General features: G+C 36.6%; 2 protein-coding genes across 2 annotated transcripts; both read right to left on the bottom strand.

Annotated features, from left to right (window-relative positions):
• Window positions 1–844: 844 nt before the first annotated feature.
• LOC140889899 (uncharacterized) lies at window positions 845–4,263 on the bottom strand. Its single transcript, XM_073297639.1, has 7 exons — window positions 4,026–4,263; window positions 3,676–3,968; window positions 3,357–3,620; window positions 2,674–2,973; window positions 2,282–2,524; window positions 1,791–2,095; window positions 845–1,382 (listed from the first exon to the last, which is right to left on the bottom strand). The coding sequence occupies exons 1-7, from the start codon at window positions 4,261–4,263 to the stop codon at window positions 845–847; spliced, it is 2,181 nt and encodes a 726-aa protein (XP_073153740.1).
• Window positions 4,264–11,815: 7,552 nt separating this feature from the next.
• On the bottom strand, window positions 11,816–17,178 carry LOC140890769 (psbP domain-containing protein 5, chloroplastic). Its single transcript, XM_073298800.1, has 11 exons — window positions 17,091–17,178; window positions 16,835–17,007; window positions 15,788–15,896; window positions 14,258–14,307; window positions 13,974–14,041; window positions 13,785–13,883; window positions 13,324–13,383; window positions 13,146–13,205; window positions 12,997–13,051; window positions 12,181–12,230; window positions 11,816–12,037 (listed from the first exon to the last, which is right to left on the bottom strand). Exons 1-11 carry the CDS (start codon window positions 17,138–17,140, stop codon window positions 11,939–11,941), a joined length of 873 nt encoding a protein of 290 aa, XP_073154901.1. The 5' UTR covers window positions 17,141–17,178; the 3' UTR covers window positions 11,816–11,938.
• Between the last annotated feature and the right edge of the window lie 303 nt (window positions 17,179–17,481).

Below are 17,481 nucleotides of genomic sequence, written 5' to 3'. Positions count from 1 at the left end.
GATTCATCAGGTTGGTACTTTCAAAGCATCGAGACATGGAATATATCATGGATACCAGACAAAGATGGAGGAAGGGCGAGTCGATAAGCAAGATTTCCTATCTTCTCGAGAATCTCGTACGGACCAAGAAATAGTGGAGATAACTTTCCTCGCTTGCCAAATATAATTGTGCCTCGGAAAGGTGAGATCTTCAAGAATACCATGTCTTCTTTCTCAAAACAAAACGGTCTTCGTATGATATTGGCATACTTAGCTTGTCGATCTTGTGTCGTCTTCATTCATTTTTGAATTCGTTTTACCTTCTCTGTCATCTCTCTGATCATATCAGGTCCAATATCAGGAATTTCATATACATCATCCCAATACAATGGTGATCGACACTTCTTTCCATACAACGCTTCAAATGGAGTCATCTCAATACTCGTTTGATAGCTATTGTTGTATGAGAACTCCACCAGTGTTAATGATTCTTGCCAAGTAGTGTTAAAATCTAACACCATAGCTCTAAGCATATCCTCAAGTGTTTGAATAGTTCGTTCAGATTGTCCATCAGTTTGAGGATGATAAGCAGTACTCAAATGTAACTTCGTACCTAGATCTTGTTGCAAACTATGCCAAAAGTGTGATGTGAATCGAGGATCTCTATCAGATACAATAGACTTAGGCACACCATGTAATCTTACCACTTCTTTGACATATAACCTATCATTTGATCGTGTCTATATGTCATTTTATACGGAATGAAGCATGCTGATTTCGTCAATCAATCAATAATCACCCAGATAGCATCGCATCCTCGGGATGATCTTGGTAACTTCATTATGAAATCCATGGAAATGTGATCTCATTTCCATTCAGGAATAGATAAGCTCTGCAGTAAACCACCTGGTTTCTTTCTTTCAGCCTTCACCTGTTGGCAATTCAAGCATTTAGCTACAAATTCAGTTACATCAGACTTTATTTGCTTCCACCAATACTGATTCTTCATGTCGTTGTAAATTTTTCTACCTCCATGATGAATACTGAATCGACTGCAATGAGCTTCTTTCAAAATATCCTGTCTCAACTCTGAAATATTCGGCACAACAATACGGTTATTCATATAAAGAACCTCATCAGCAGTGACCTTATATTCGAATTTATGTTCTTCTTTGACTATCTCAATCGAATTTTGAATGCTTTGATCATTTTTCTGCGCTTCTTTGATTCTAACCAGCAAATCTGGCTCAGCTCGAATAGCACATACTCGAATAGATTTCACATCTGTTTCAAATATCAGTCCAGAAGTACAACAATCATCTACTAAATGAGAGATACCAATAGTAGATAAAGAAAGAGAACATATCTTTCGACTAAGCACATCAACATCTGCATTGGACTTTCTGGGATAATATTTAATTTCACAATCAAAGTCTTTCAATAAATCGAGTCATCTTCGTTGTCTCATGTTCAATTCGGACTGTGTAAACAGACACTTCAGACTTTTATGGTCAGAAAAGATTTCAAACTTCTCACCGTACAGATAGTGTCGCCAAATATTCAATGCAAAGACAATAGCTGCCAATTCAAGATCATGAATTGGATATCTGATTTCATGCGGCTTTAATTGTCTCGAGGCATACGCAACAACATGACCTCGCTGCATAAGAACACATCCTAGTCCCCTGTGAGAAGCATCACAATATACAATAAAATCACCAGTACCTGAAGGAATTTTCAAGACTGGTGCACTCGTCAATCTGTTATTCAGTTCAAGGAAACTGGCTTCACAAGCTTCAGACCAAATATACAGTGCATTTTTTTGTGTCAGCTGCGTAATAGGCTTCGCAATAGAAGAAAAATCTCTGATAAATCGATGGTAATACCCAGCTAATCCCATGAAACTTCGTATTTTTGGTACAGATGTCGGTCTCGGCCAATTAATCACTGCCTCAACTTTAATCGGATCAACTGAAATACCATCACCTGGAATGATATGTCCGAGAAACACAACTTTTTGCAACCAAAACTCACATTTTGACAGTTTAGCATATAATTTCTCTTCTCGCAACGTTTTCAAAACAATTCTCAAATGGTTAGCATGATCACACAGATTCTTGGAACATATCAAAATATCATCAACAAAGATAATCACAAAGTCATCTACGTATCTCTGGAATACTCGATTCATCAATCCCATAAATACGGCTGGTGCATTTGTTAAACCTTAAGGCATGACTATGAATTCATAATGGCCATACCTGGTTCTAAATGCAGTTTTAGGGATATCTTCATCTCGTACCCTCAATTGATGATAACCAAATCGTTGAGCAATCTTTGAATACACTGAAGAACCCTGCAACTGATCAAACAAATCATCTATACGATGCAATGGATACCGATTCTTTACCGTTTCATTGTTCAATTGCCGATAGTCGATGCAAAGCCTCATTGAACCATCTTTCTTTCGTACAAACAGAATCGAAGCGCCCCAAGGTGAAATGCTTGGTCTGATGTACCCTTTGGCAAGAAGATCTTCCAACTTCTATTTCATTTCAATTCAATAGGAGCCATACGATAAGGACCTTTAGAAATTGGTTGAGTACCTGGCATTAACTCAATACTGAAGTCTACCTCTCGAGTCGGAGGCAATCCTGGAATCTCATCAAGAAAGACATCAGCAAATTCACTAACCACTGGAAAATCAGCCAATTTCAGGCTAGTTTTCAACACATCTATAGCATAAATGAGGAATCCCTCTGCTCCTTTCTGCAATAAACTAGTCATCGAAAGAACAGATATCAATGGAATTCTGGCTTGTAAACCCTTACCGTAAAATTTCCATTTAGTTGCCATCTCTGGTCTGAATCTCACAACCTTGTGAAAGCAATCAACTTTAGCCTTGTACTTGGTTAACATATCGATACCGATAATATAATCAAAGTCGGAAAAACTAAGCACAATACAGTCGATTTCAATCTCGTTACCCTCATACTGCAGCATACAATTCCTAACTGATTTCATAGATATGATACCGCTCCCCAGAGGTGAAGAGATTGATACAACAGTAGATAATGACTCAACATGCAATGAATGTGATAAAGCAAATTGCTCAGAAATTAACGTGTGTGAAGCACCTATATCTACTAACACATAAGCATGATAACCATAAATAAAGCAGTTACCTGCAATCACATCATCAGGTGCCGCCTGTGCTTGCTCCTCAGTCAGTGCAAACACTCTAGCATGTTTCCTAGAAGGCTGATTAACTGTCTGACTTCCTCCTACTCTGCTTTGTGATTGTGGCTGTGGTTGAAACGAATGAACAGAAGATACTTGCCTCTCTGGCTGTGTCACTGATCGAGATGATTCAGCACCTTGTGAACTTCCAAAACCACGTTGTGGGCATACTCGAGCAAAATATTCGGTTTGATTGTATATATGACAACTGCCAAATACCCCTCTGCATTGGTCGCTGGCATGTCGTCCTCCACATTTATTGCAATACACACCAGAAGAACCAGAACTCTGTCCAGTCTTGGATCCTCGTTGGCCACTAGAACCTGAGGAACTACTACTTGACTTCTTAAACTGCTTTTCCTTCGGCCTGAAGAATTCCCTTCTACTGCTACTACTACCGCCTGCTTCAAATCAAGGTGGTGGTTGAGGAACCGGTGGTTGATCAGAAGATGGTACATGTATAGCTGGTGGTGGTGTGAATGGTATTCCTTTCTGTCTAGCCAACCCAGCTTCAGCACCCTTGGCTTTGTCAAGTGCATCAGCAAGGTTGTTAGGTCTTCTGTTATTCACCAAGGTAAATATGTTCGGATTCAGTCCATTCACAAAATGATCTGCCTTAGCTTCTTCATTTTCATCCACATGTGGCGCAAATTTCAATAGAGCTGAGAACATGGCCACATAATCTTCCACATTCAAATTGCCTTGTTTCAAATTGGCAAACTCGGCTCCCTTGTCCTTTTTATACGATACTAGGAAAAATCGTTGATAGAAGTGAGTTTTAAATAGATTCCAAGTCACGGTCGTACCTTTGTTTTTCAGAGTTTTTTTGGTATTGATCCACAAACTCTTGGCCACTTCATGAAGTTTATGTATCACTAATCGGAGTCGATGTTCATCAGTGTAGTCAAGGGATTCAAACAGTTGATCGATATCTTCCAACCAGTTATCGCACTCAACAGGATTCTCTGTCCCCTTCAAAGTCGGAGGTTTAAATGACTGGAATCTCTTCAATAGTGTCTTCATCGGAGTAGCAGTCACATCCATCGGATCCCCAGAAGTACTACCCTGTTCAGGTTGAGGAGCTTCAGTTACTGAGGCACTGTCAATGCTACAACTGCATGTTCTGGCATTGGAACTGTGCCTGTCTGTCTAGTCACTGGTCTTGAGGCATATCTGATAATCAAACAGATTAGTGCACAACTAAACAATATATCACAGCCAGCAGTTCAATCTCAGTCCTCCTCTGTTAGCATAATCATGCCTTAACAAGAGATCGAGTCTGAACAAGAATCTATACTGATCCATACTCCACAAACACATACGTTCAATCACTTCAGATATTTAGGCACATATGTACGTCTTGAAGCAATAAATAAATTCAAATCATAATCGTGCTTTAAGAATAAATAAATAAGTCAAAAGGACTCGATCTACCCAGCTCCCTCTAATCCAGCCCAAGAACTTATGGCTCTGATACCACCTGTTGTGGGGCTCGGGTCGCTAATTCAAATCATAGGGCATTTACTAATTAATTCTAATTGAATCAAGTGCAAAGAATAAAGACCAAATTTTTTTTAAAAAAAAACATTGCACCTCGCTCAATCGGTCAAGATCAACCGATCGAGCGAGCATATTACACAAACTCTCGGTTTTTTTAGAAATGAGAAGCCTCGCTCGATCGGTCAAATTCAACCGATCGAGCGAGCATGCTATGCTCGAAATTCTGCAGACTGTTGTTGCTGTCAAAAGCTGTACAAGGTTGGATTTCCCTTTCTTCTTCAATCACAAAACATGTTAACTCAATACCAAACATGTATATACAAAAGTAGCAAGTTCAAGCACAATGTTCTAGCTTACTTACATCAAACTACTAGTTTCAAGTATTCAAACTAGCTAAGTTACATACAAGTTCCATATGTTTCTCAACATAACAACCAACACTTGTTTCTAACATATATAACAGCTATTGCACATACACCTCAGCTAAGAACCGAGTCCACACATGCTAAATCTTTCTCCCAAGCTATCAATGCCTTCTCTAACCAGCTCCTGCCCCATCTATTTCCATGCAAACATACAAAACAAGACAATAACCGGATAAACTCCGGTGAGAAATCATTCCCAGTATAAACGATATACATATGCGATATCAATAATATCAATTCAAGATAGAAATAAGAACGATAAAAGCTTCGTAAATCAACTTCAATCATCGAGATGTTTTAAGCCAATCACGACATCAAGATTCACATCTGAACCTCGGTACCAAGATTCGTATACGATCTTGATATGGATATATCCAGTCTTCTCATATCATAGTCGATTCGATGACAAGCTAATATCAATTAAAATCAAAGATCCACTACCTATGATGGATCAACAACTCAAAGTATACATCAAAAACATATAAAAGATCAAGTATGTGATTTTCTCGGAATACTCAAGATTCAACAACCTCGAGTATCAAATTCCCTTTTCATTCGATATCAATTTATACCTTTCAATCTCTCGGTTTTGAATGCTTCAAATCTGAAAACACATCGTCAAGAACACATATCAAATTCTATTCAATTCATCAATCACTCTTCAATATCAAACTTCAAATACAATTGCCGCAAACCTTCTTTTTTTTCTCGATTCGAAAATGAAGATGTCAAACTCGTCAAACTTCTTCTCAAAGCTAAAATGAGGTGTTTACATCGAAGAACATCAGCTTCTAATTCAATTCAATATGCATCTCAATCAATAAGACAAAAGTGTAGTCAATTCTGAAACCGGCTGCGTAACGGTACAAAATCGGCAACCGAAACGATATCGAATTCAATATACCAATCTTTTCCAACTTATAACATATACATATCAACAAGATATTAACCATTTCAGATCTCGAACATAAGCTGAAATTTCATAAGAAAGGCATATGATGTCCGTTTTACGATCAGTTTCGATATAACCATTCACATAACATCAAGAACAAAGATTAACAATCAATTCGAATTCCTCCCAACTTCCATAATTTTGAAATCTGCTGAAACATCAAAAGACTTACATCAAATCGAAGCCCTTTTGCAAGGATCGCGACGCTATAATCAGAATTGAAATCGGATAACCGGAACACAAGATATCGAATCTCGAAGATGATGAGAAATGCTTCCAAATCTAAAGATGGTGGTCTCGGTTCTTAGTTGAAGAATTTATAAGTGATATGCATACATACACACGTGAATACATATAAAAATAACAAGTGTCCAAGCCAAATTTCAATATTTTCACCTTGGCCCCTCAAGTTTACTATTTTCAATTTAGTCCTCGAAAACTCAAAAGAATTCAATTTCAATCCTAAATAATTTAAGAATATTAGAATTTAATTCTAAACTCCAAATATTCCCAAATAAAATATTCTCATATTAAAATTAAATATTTCCGGGCCTTACAGTATATGTTGAGCAACCACCAGGGTTTGTCAACCCAACTCATCCTGGCTATGTTTTTAAGTTAGATAAAGCATTATATGGTTTAAAACAAGCTCCAGTTCATGGTATGATACCAGTTTGACATTTTTACTCGAACATGATCTTACAATAGGAACAATCGACAAGACTTTGTTGAAATCACAAAAGGAGATCATATCTTGCTTGTGCAAATTTATGTCGATGATATTATATTTGTGTCAACTAATCCCAAATTATGGGATAAATTCACCAAGTTAATGCAGGATAAATTTGAAATGAGCATGATGGGAGAGCTCAACTTCTTTCTGGGACTGTAAGTTAAATAGCTTGAGAAGGGTATATTCATAAATCAGTCCAAGTACACCAAAGGGCTCATAAAAAAATTTGGCTTGGAAATTTCTCAGAAGCAGCAATCTCTATGAGTGCATCAATCAAACTTGATAAAGATGAAGGGGGGATAACGGTCGAGGTAACAATGTATCATGGTATTATAGGCTTTCTATTATACCTAACTGCTAGTCGGCCAAACATCGTTTTTGTTTTATGCATATGTGCTAGATTTCAAGCTGCACCCAAACAATCTCATTGTACTGCTGATAAAAGAATCATCAAATACCTTAAGGGTACTATTAATGTGGGTCTTTGATATCCCAAAGGCTCAAGTTTTAACCTAATTAGCTATTCAGATGCAGGCTATGCTGGTTGTAAGATTTACAGGAAGAGCACCAGTGGATCATGTCAATTCTTTGGGGAAAGATTGATCTCTCGGTTTATCAAGAAATAGATCTCCATAGCCATATCAACCGCTGAAGTAGAATATCTCGCAGCTGGTAGTTGTTGTGCGCAGATTCTTTTTATTCAACAACAAATTAATTATTATGGAATCCGGTCGAGTGAAGCTCTCATCTTCAATGACAACACAAGTGTTATTGCCATCACCTAAAACCCTATGATGCATTCAAGAACAAAGATATCAACATAATTCATCATTTCAGCAGAGATCATGTCATGAAGAAAGAGATAAAGTTGGAGTATATATCGACCGATCAACAAGCAGCAGACGTCTTCACCAAATCACTTCCGAATGCTAAGTTATCTTACTTTAGAAATTTTCTTGGGTGGTAGAATTGTCTTAGTGCATAAACATAGGGGGAATCCATTTCCTCCTTTGTCATTTTCTTTAATGAAGAATACCTTGTGTCAGTTAAGATAAACATAAGTGTCACCCGGTACAGAAAATTACTCCCCCAACTAGTCGAGGTCACTCTTCTCACCGGTTGAGGAATTTTTTACAAAAGTTGACTTTATCATCTGCTGACGTGGACCACTTGTTAATATAAAATTAATCATGATTAGTGGGAAACATGTTTATGTCACGTTTTAATTATCAACAAAGATTTTTGCCTTAAATTAGGCTATTTAATTTCTTAAGCATACGGTTACTAAATTAACCCACCATATTTATATATATATATATATATATATATGTCACCTGCTTGATCTGTTCTTCTTTACGCGTTGAATCTCTTCAAACTCTCCGCATACTTTGTGCTTTCCTCAATATTTCTCTTTTTCATTTGCCTACTAACAATTCTCAGCCACTATCATATCTATCCAAAAGTCATGTGTTGCATTCGACTTCAAGAAAGTAATCTCTTTCAATCATGAAGGCATCACTATTGGAAGAATCTGGTTTGAAGAAGTTTTTGATATGTGGTTCCGTGTTTCATCTTCCTATGGTCAAGCAATTCTTTGCTTATGCTCGACTAGAGCGTGGACAGATTATTTTCACCATCAACGGCATCAAATACACAATTAACCATAAGTTCTTTGCTGACATTTTTGAGTTACTTACCACCGGTTTGTTGAAATGTTTTGAGCTTCATGACAGCAATGCTAGCCACTGGGCTAATGAATTCACTTTTGATGGCCACCCAATCAAGATTCCAGGAAACAAGGTTAATCTGAAGATACAATTTTGTCTGGTGGCCAACATCGTGGCCAAGAATCTTCTCACCCGAACAGGCTCTTACGAGAAGGTAACCCTCGAAAAATTTCAATATATGGTTGTCATTGCTTCCCAGATTCAAGTAAACTATTTGGATATGTTGTTTGGCATCCTGTGTGACATGACACGAGGCAAGACTCAGTATGAAGGGTATGCTCTTCAAATCTGCCATCTCTTACAAACACTTGGGGTAGATCTAAGTGGTTGAGCCACTGCACTATACAAATGGATAAATGTTGGTACCATTCACAAGTTCTTAAGGCCAATAAGGCTCCTACTGACACTGTGGCTGATCTCGTTCTAGAGCAAGAGGCTGAGGCTGAGGCTCTGGAAACCAAAAAGACAATCAAAAAGCCATCAGTAAAAAGAAAGATGGTATATCAATCTCACTTCAATGAAGCATTGGATAATGCTCCTCTCCTTTAGGTATTTGGGTCTTCCTCACCTAGTCAGGTTAACGACCAGAAATCCATGAAATATGAGGCTGCTGAGCCTAAGAAAGAGAAATTGAAAAATCTTGTTGTTCTGGGGTGCGCACCAGTCGATAAGGAGCATACCAATGATCCTCAACCGGAGAAGGTGTCTCGCCCACCACCGATCGAGACAACATCATCTGTCCCAACTGCCCCACCTACCATTGTTCCTTTACAAGTAAAAGGTGTTGTTATCAATAATGGTGCAGTACCTTCCTAAACAGTTAGGATGCCTCCTCTGGCCCTCAAGACAAAGTTACCCTTCCAAGCCTCTCACCCAGAAGAACTTGAGATTAATCTCACTCTCTCTCAAGTGTTTTGATCCGTCAACAGAAGACTCAGGGAGTTTAACCAATGGACTCACTACTGCACCACATTTCACTTCTCTCAGATGATCAAGGATAAATGTCTTGTTAAGCTGGCCACACTTGAAACAAGATGCTAATACGCACCGGTACATACAATATTGAAAAAGTCCTGGAGAGGCATGACTTGTTAGATTTCCAACTAAGAGAAAGTCTCCTCAGTCTTATCATCTTCAAACGCCATGACAACTTCGACAAAGAATGTCCAAAAGCTTCCCACGACTTTGTGGTCATTCAGGGATTAGAGAACAGTCCTGACATCGCTGCAAGGCATGTCATAAATCTCAAAGTACAGTTGGCATGGATGAGCATCCCTCTGAACAGTATGTGAATGCTCATGCTGCAAAAGCTTCATAAATGTCTGATCTTATGGGTTCCCTTGATGATGGAGAAGAAGAAGACTTGTGTTTAAGGAGGATGAGATGGATTTTCTTGGACTCAAAGACGATGGTGGTTCATTTTCCAAGAATGTTACACCACTCGTAGCAGATCCAATCAGTTTATCGGTCGCAGAACCTATCTTGACTGATCTTTCCTTGGCTGCTCCCAAAGTTTCCTCGTCCGATGCTGTGACAAGAACCTCGTCTGCTGATCCATCCAACATTATTGAGGACATCACCACTGCTGTCATAGATACTTCTTGTGCTCAGCTTCAGGTACATTTCTCCACTCCTCTTTCTCCCAATGCACGACCAGACTCATCTGCCATCGAATTGGAAGCCGTTCTGCCAGAAATTCCACCAACTTCCATAGATGAAGTAGTAAAGTCAATGACCGAGTTCGACCTCTTTGATGACCAGTCTCAACAAATGGAAAATGATGATCAAACTGGTCCAAAGAGTCCTCCCTCAAAGACTGTTGCTGACGACCAGGTGGGGAAATCTCCCTCGCCTGAAGTTTTATATGAAGACCCTCCTCTGAAATCTGCTTCTCCCAAGAAGCTGGATGTCCCTACTTCGGACGTATCACCTGTTGTAACCTCCTCACCTATGGTCACTCTGCCTGAAACTATTGTGGCAACCTTGCCTGTTTCTCCCTCGCCCGTTGATCCCGATCAAGCCAAAGATGCTTCTCCCATCATCCCCTTGAATGAAGACCTTTATGAATCAGGATAATGAGCAAGCAGACTCCAGTGATGATATTGAGGATAATGAGACTATTGGTCCACATTAGGATGCTCTTCTCATCACCCAACCAAAACTGGTTGATCATCAAACTCTTGAAGAAATCCGTGACCATTTGCAACACATCATGAACCTGATGGGATCTATGAATACGAGGATTGATGATTGCACTTTAGTAGCCAATGAGTCTCACAAGCTCAACCTCGAGATATTTTTCAAATTTCCAGCCGATGTTTTGGATAACTTAAAGGAATTCAAGGATGAAAAGATGCCTCGCCTGATCAAGTATTCGCATTATTTTATTTTTTATAATTATGATGACACACGACTTCTCTCCTAGGGTTTCTTGTGAAGCCGATAGTGGAAGCTTCTTCCCTACCCAGGTGTAGGTTTCGTCTACTAAATCTTCAGCTTCGATTGGTTACTTTTACAAGCAGCCAGCGCTTTAGTCCATGGACCCAGAAGTAACACGATTGGTCAATGCACTCAAGCTTTCCCCACCATCTAATGATGTTCCACCAATTCCGGTTGAGGAAGAATCTTTATTGATCGGAAAGCAACATATAGGTAATTGCTTGGTGGCCAAAGTCTTCTCCCCAAAAGCTATCAACCGAGAGGCTTTGATAACACAAATCCCCCGAATATTGCAAGCCAATAAACATATTGAGATTGGTGCCCTGGGGGAAAGTAAGTTTTTATTGGATTTTTCGTCAACACAAGACAGGAAGCGAGTTCTCATTGGTGGCCCTTGGAATTTTCTAAATTTCTTTCGCCCGAGGTTATTGCGTTCAAAAAAAAATATACAGCACAATCATTGCTCGTTTAGGGTTCAAGAACAACACAGATAGCGGAGACGTTGGAATTTGAAGGAGAGAAGAATGCTTATTAAAAAAACATTTATTGTTCAAAGGGGTATAAATAAGTTTACATATTATTTGAGAACAATTTCGTAATTGACCTCAATTAAAGAGCCTAAACAAATGACAAATTTTGTCAGGGATTTAGAGAACATAAATCCTAACTTGAGTATGTTAGGGATTTATTTATCATTTCTCTTAAATACAAACTATTTTTGGTTTCTAATGCTGAATAACAAAATTTATCACAGTTTATCAGGAAAAATTAAATCTAACAAGACAGTTTTGATTTCAAATAGACATAAATGCTGAAAATATAATATAAAAGACCGAAATGTCTTATATTAATAAAAACAATAAAATGGGCATGACAGAAAAAGTAAACTTCCTCTGCCTCAGTAACATACATTCCTAGGAAAAAACAACATATTGAGTTTGCATCACCAAAATCTCCAGGGGTCCTTGTAAGGAGGAACATAATTTTCTGTTGGAGGGAGAAGACGGAAAGATGCCACGGTTTTCTCCAGGAAAGGCCCCATCTGCATAACCAAAACAAGCACTAACATTTGTGTACCTTTCGTCCCTAATATGGTAAATTGCTTCCCTAAAGGAATGGATATCAAGGAATCTATAGTAGAATCATAAGCAGAATGAAATTCGTCTAAAGTAAAACTACACTCACTTTGTCCCATTGCTTGCTTAGAGTTGAAGCATTCAGAGAGTACAAATAACCTGCGGGCACGACACAACTCAGGAAAATCCATTTACTGAACATCTTTTTCATTTCCTTCACAAGAATTAACATTTCAAAACAATGCGGGAAAAGTTGAACGTTGGAAATGCTCATAATGGTGTGCTACACACAACACACAACACACACTCATATATTTAGATTATACATATAAAAATGTAGATAAAGAAAAAGTTACACCAACACATTATTCTACATATAAAAAATAAAATTTTACTTTACATTAAATTTAATCTATATATATATGTATGTATAAGTACACACACTATTCTATGCTATTAATTTATAAAGAATTTACCACAAATATTAACTAATCTGGTCTCTTGGTATGAATGAACATTTTAAAATTGACAATTCTAGCTATATCCCTCTAAACAAATTAATTTTCATGCAAAAATTCAAAATTTCACACATTATCAATACAAATTACATGATTTTTTTTAATGAAATTGCATCATTGATTTCATTTTTAAAAAAATCACATAATATCCAAATAATAATTACACATTATAAAATTAAATAATTTTTAATATAATTGCATCACTAATTTTCTTTTTAAAAAATCTCTCATTATCCAAATAATAATTACAAATTATAACAAAGTAATAACAAATATTTTCAATATAATTATTCCTATTTTTATAAAAAAATTAACTTGACTTTAAAAATGATAACCCACGATTTGTATAAGCACGCGACGCATGCTGATGCGTTCAGATGAGCACCAGTAAATATAATGCATCTTACCGTCACGTGCAGCTGTCGAAGCAACAAAATGTCTGTAGAGATTTGGTTCCTGAATCTGCATCATTCAGCATAATGCAATAATTAATTACACTCAATGACTGTACAAAAGCCAATATGCTTTCTGTGGTGAATGACTGGGGGCAACTTACAGATTTGGTTGGTGACTTTCGAACCAGGTATTCGTAATACCAATAAGATTCACCATCAATCTTAGAGGAAAAATAAACACGATAAGCTCGATACAAAAAAATGTTAGATTATTGCACAACAAAATTGGTGCTGTTACTAGTTGAGACAAATAGATTCGAGAATAGAAATTATACTTACTATAGAAGAATGCGCATCAAGAACAGAACTTTCATCCATTCGCTGGCTAGAAGTTACACGCTGTTTGTAACAATAGGATGCAATAGCATTTTAGGGTAGAGAATGGCCAACTAGTTAAAAGTTATTTGGAATTGATCAAAAGTGGCGAAACAAATTCTTGTTGAAATCATACAGATTTTCTAACAAAAATTTCAAAGAGAGCAGAGGCATGAGTGACCAGAGTCGCAGACTCATAGAGACAGATCAAAATGTAATCAGGTGTTTTAAAAACAAGATGAATATGTATAGTAAGTAAATCTCTGTCAAAGTTTGACATTCCCTGAATCCCCCTTTTTAGCTTTCCAGACATGACGATAAATCAGAATCTGGAGTGATTATTTAGCGACTACGGAAACAAATTACCAAAAAGCATATTGCTTGTGGTAGACAAGAAAGTGTGGTGGACAAGAGAGTCAAAATACCAGAGCAGACTTGTCAGCTAAAACGGAATCAGCAACATCTTTTGGACTCCACGTACTTTTGTCCTCTGATCTCAAGAACAGGGAATTGGGGGGACCTATCTGAACCAAAGAGCATGAAACAAATTTCTTATAGGAAAACCTGCAAAGACATTATCAAACTGAAAAATAAGAACGGCAGGACCAAATTACCGAAACAGAGATTATGAGGTTATCCATGAAATCTACTCTTTCAGAAACAATTCGGAGCCGTGCATCAGCTGTGTGATATATCAAGAAATGAGTGAGCAAGTTAGATGCATGTATTGTCAAAATCTCGTTTCGCTCTGAAAACACTAAAGCCACTTCATCTTTTTCAGCCATCTACATCACAGACCAAATCATTCAAGGAATATAGGTAGCATGGATAAGCAACATATTGACACATTTCACTCACATAATTTGCACAAAAACTATGATAGAGCTTACTAACTTACGTGACAATGGCGCAGCTGATGAATAACGCTCAGGTTTTCTCGATTCAACCCTTCAAATAGATGAAAAGAGTGAGGTTCCTACAATTAGTGATACAAGCTAACTAGATTAGGTTATAGTAGGTTTGTTCATGTGAAACAAAGCAATCATTCATATCCCATTCAAAGAAAAGGCAAATCATTGTATTACCAGAGCATCCAGGTTTTAAGAAGTTTTCATGTATTCTAATTGATCTTTGTCCCAAATAAATTAGAAATATTTTGTGTTAGATGAAATGGAAAGCACAAGTAAGATATTGAGGAAATTAATTGTTTATTCAGGAATAGGTGCCTTGGGGTCTTCTCCATATGCGGTAAGAAATCAATCAATCTCTAAGACAATCAAAAAATGGAAGGTCTGAACAAATATGTTCCAGATTACTCATTTTTCATTTTAAAGTTAGTGAATCAAGTTTAAGGTTCACATGCTCAATTTTTCACTTCACATGCGAGGCATGAAAAAAAGTTGTGTAGCTGGCGTTTGTTCATGACAATATGCAGCAAAATTGTTTCTTGAATGTTGTTGGGATAACCAATGACAAACTGAATATGAAGAATGAAATCAAGTTTGCACAAACTGTACAAGAACCTTACTGAAGTTTGATGCATCTAATTTTTTCATTATCATCCTGACCCAAATTCTACACCATATGATCATTTCATAGATCATATTTTTCTCACTAACTTTGAAAATTCATGCACTCTGCCTCACGAGGCATGAACCAAGCAAATACGGGGAGCAGTGTGCGAAAGGCACATTACCAAAGTGCTTTCAGGTTTGGATAAAAATATATAATTTCCCACTTATTGACCATTCTATCAGCTAAGCCTGTCTTACATTCACCAATTTTCATTAGCAATGTCTAAGATGTCTAAGATCCACCTATACGAGCTGCAATTAATTGCAGTGCTAAGGGTGCAGCCTGAGATTGGGAGATCAAACACATAAGAATTAAGCCACCCAATTCAACTCACAAGGTCACCAATGCTTAGTCAAGAGTCAGGAATGTAGAATAATTGTTGTTTTAAGAAACAAATGGTACATTTTGTTACATTTCAATATTTCAGAGATATAAATATACATTTCCAGAAAATGTAGTTTTGTTCAGTTTTGGAAGTAAAGGTTTTCTGTAGTAAATATCTCTTATCATGTCAGAATATATCCATATAACTTAATTTTCCAGAAAGTATAATGCACCATGTTAGAAGAAATATACTAATATAATATAGTTTCTCTAAATAATGAAACATTAAATGTAAAATAATATAATTGAAAGAGAATGTGAAAGCGGGTAAAAACTCATGTTTTGGAAAGTATTTGAAAATAACATGCGTATGTTTATGCTTCTGGGCAATGTACATTGCCCAGAAACATAAACAAATATTGCATAGCATTCTTCACAGAAATCCTGGCTGACATGAAACAGGCATGATAGAAACTGAATAACAATGCATAACAAATTTCAAAAGTTGGAAAATTCAAAAATTGCTCACCACTTGAAGACAAACTTAGAAGAAGGTAATTCTGTAGGATATGAGTATGAGTAGGCATTTAATTCATCAAGCATCACATCCATTTTCAACTCTTCCTCACTGCAAGATCCTGCAAAGTAGGCTGTTCAACATCCACGCAAACTCGTCGACACCCAATTTATCGAGCCCCTCATAGACATCGGAGGACAATCTGATTTCAGTCCTTACATGGATACATAACAGCCTTTAATTCATTCAATTTCTCCCAACAAAACAAGATCATAAAAATAAATCTGAATTAACAAGATAACTTCATCTCCTGGTTGACGTCCGACAGGAAAAACATTCAGAGTACCAAGGTGGAAAGTTTCTAATTTTTTTGAACTTAATGGGATCTCAAGCCTTTGCTAATATTTTACAGTGGCCTCAGTCAGAACACTTCACCTGAACCGCGCAGTTGAACCACAATTGACCTTGCCTAAGATAACCACAATAAATGGCATGACTGCACTACAGGAATAACAATTTATTTTTCAATAACACATATATTTGATTATCATTTCGAAAAACAATAATTTTCTCTGAAATGAATCTATTAGTATCATCCCCTTTTCATTCTCTTTCATAAACTATAGTGTTTTGAAATATTTAGATCAAATTTAGCATATCTTAAATATCAATATATCATACTCCTAATCATCATCCACACATTATCATTCAACCAAAATTTAGTAATAATTACCAAATAAAATTTTACTTGGGTAGACAAATACCACATACTGTCTCCTCATAAAAAAAAATTATATAATTTTTTTATCATCAAAAAACATTTCTTGTGTCGAAAAAAAAAACACATTTATCAGGACCATCCCCGTAGCATTTTCCCATAACATACAGAAACCTTAAGCTGCTTCTCAACTATATCATTCCACAGCTTAGAGAACTTATAAAGCAATAATATTCTATGTGAGAATAAATATTACAAATTGGTAGTACCAGTCAGAAATATTCATTTTTAGATCCCTGTCGAAATAAAAACAAATAAGAAAATGCATGGTCAATATTTACCCAAGGTTGGGAAAACTAGAGAAAGTGAACAAGAGAACCCCATAAACAATAAATCCCGCCTCCACATTCCAAGTTTCGATAATGGTCTCGAAGAATCAACACAGCATGCCATTACTCTTCTTACTTTCCAATGTTTCTTTTGAGTTGAAACTGGAATTTTTTCAGCATTATCCCTTGACGCCCAAGAAAAAACAACAAATTCAGAAAAGAAAAAATATCATGCATTGGAATTCAGAACAACAGATGGTAATTTCACCTGAAAAAAGAGAGATTTGGAGGGACAGTTGAGAAAAGAGCTGTAGCCATTGGAATTTTTTTAGCCAGCTCATCTACTCTAGTCTCGAGCAAGATAACTCTGACGATAGTTCTACCACTTTTTATTAATTTAATTAATTTAAAAGTTTAGTTTTATAAATTTATTAATAAGAAAAGATAAAAATACGGAGGGTGAATTAATTAGTTACACTGACTCTTTTATTTAAAATTGAGAATTCCTAATATACAGAGACCATTACTATAAAGACAAATATGTACATAATAATAAATAAAAATATATATTTTAACCAAAAAATCTATCTTGATAATAATTTTTATTTAAAATATACAAAAATTCTTATGAGATTATCTTAAACGTTAATTTTGTAAAA

Source organism: Henckelia pumila, chromosome 3 (assembly GCF_033568475.1).
Source record: "Henckelia pumila isolate YLH828 chromosome 3, ASM3356847v2, whole genome shotgun sequence".
Taxonomy (NCBI): domain Eukaryota; kingdom Viridiplantae; phylum Streptophyta; class Magnoliopsida; order Lamiales; family Gesneriaceae; genus Henckelia; species Henckelia pumila.
Note: the sequence above shows the minus strand (reverse complement) of the source record. Positions and strands in the feature narration are given on the sequence as shown.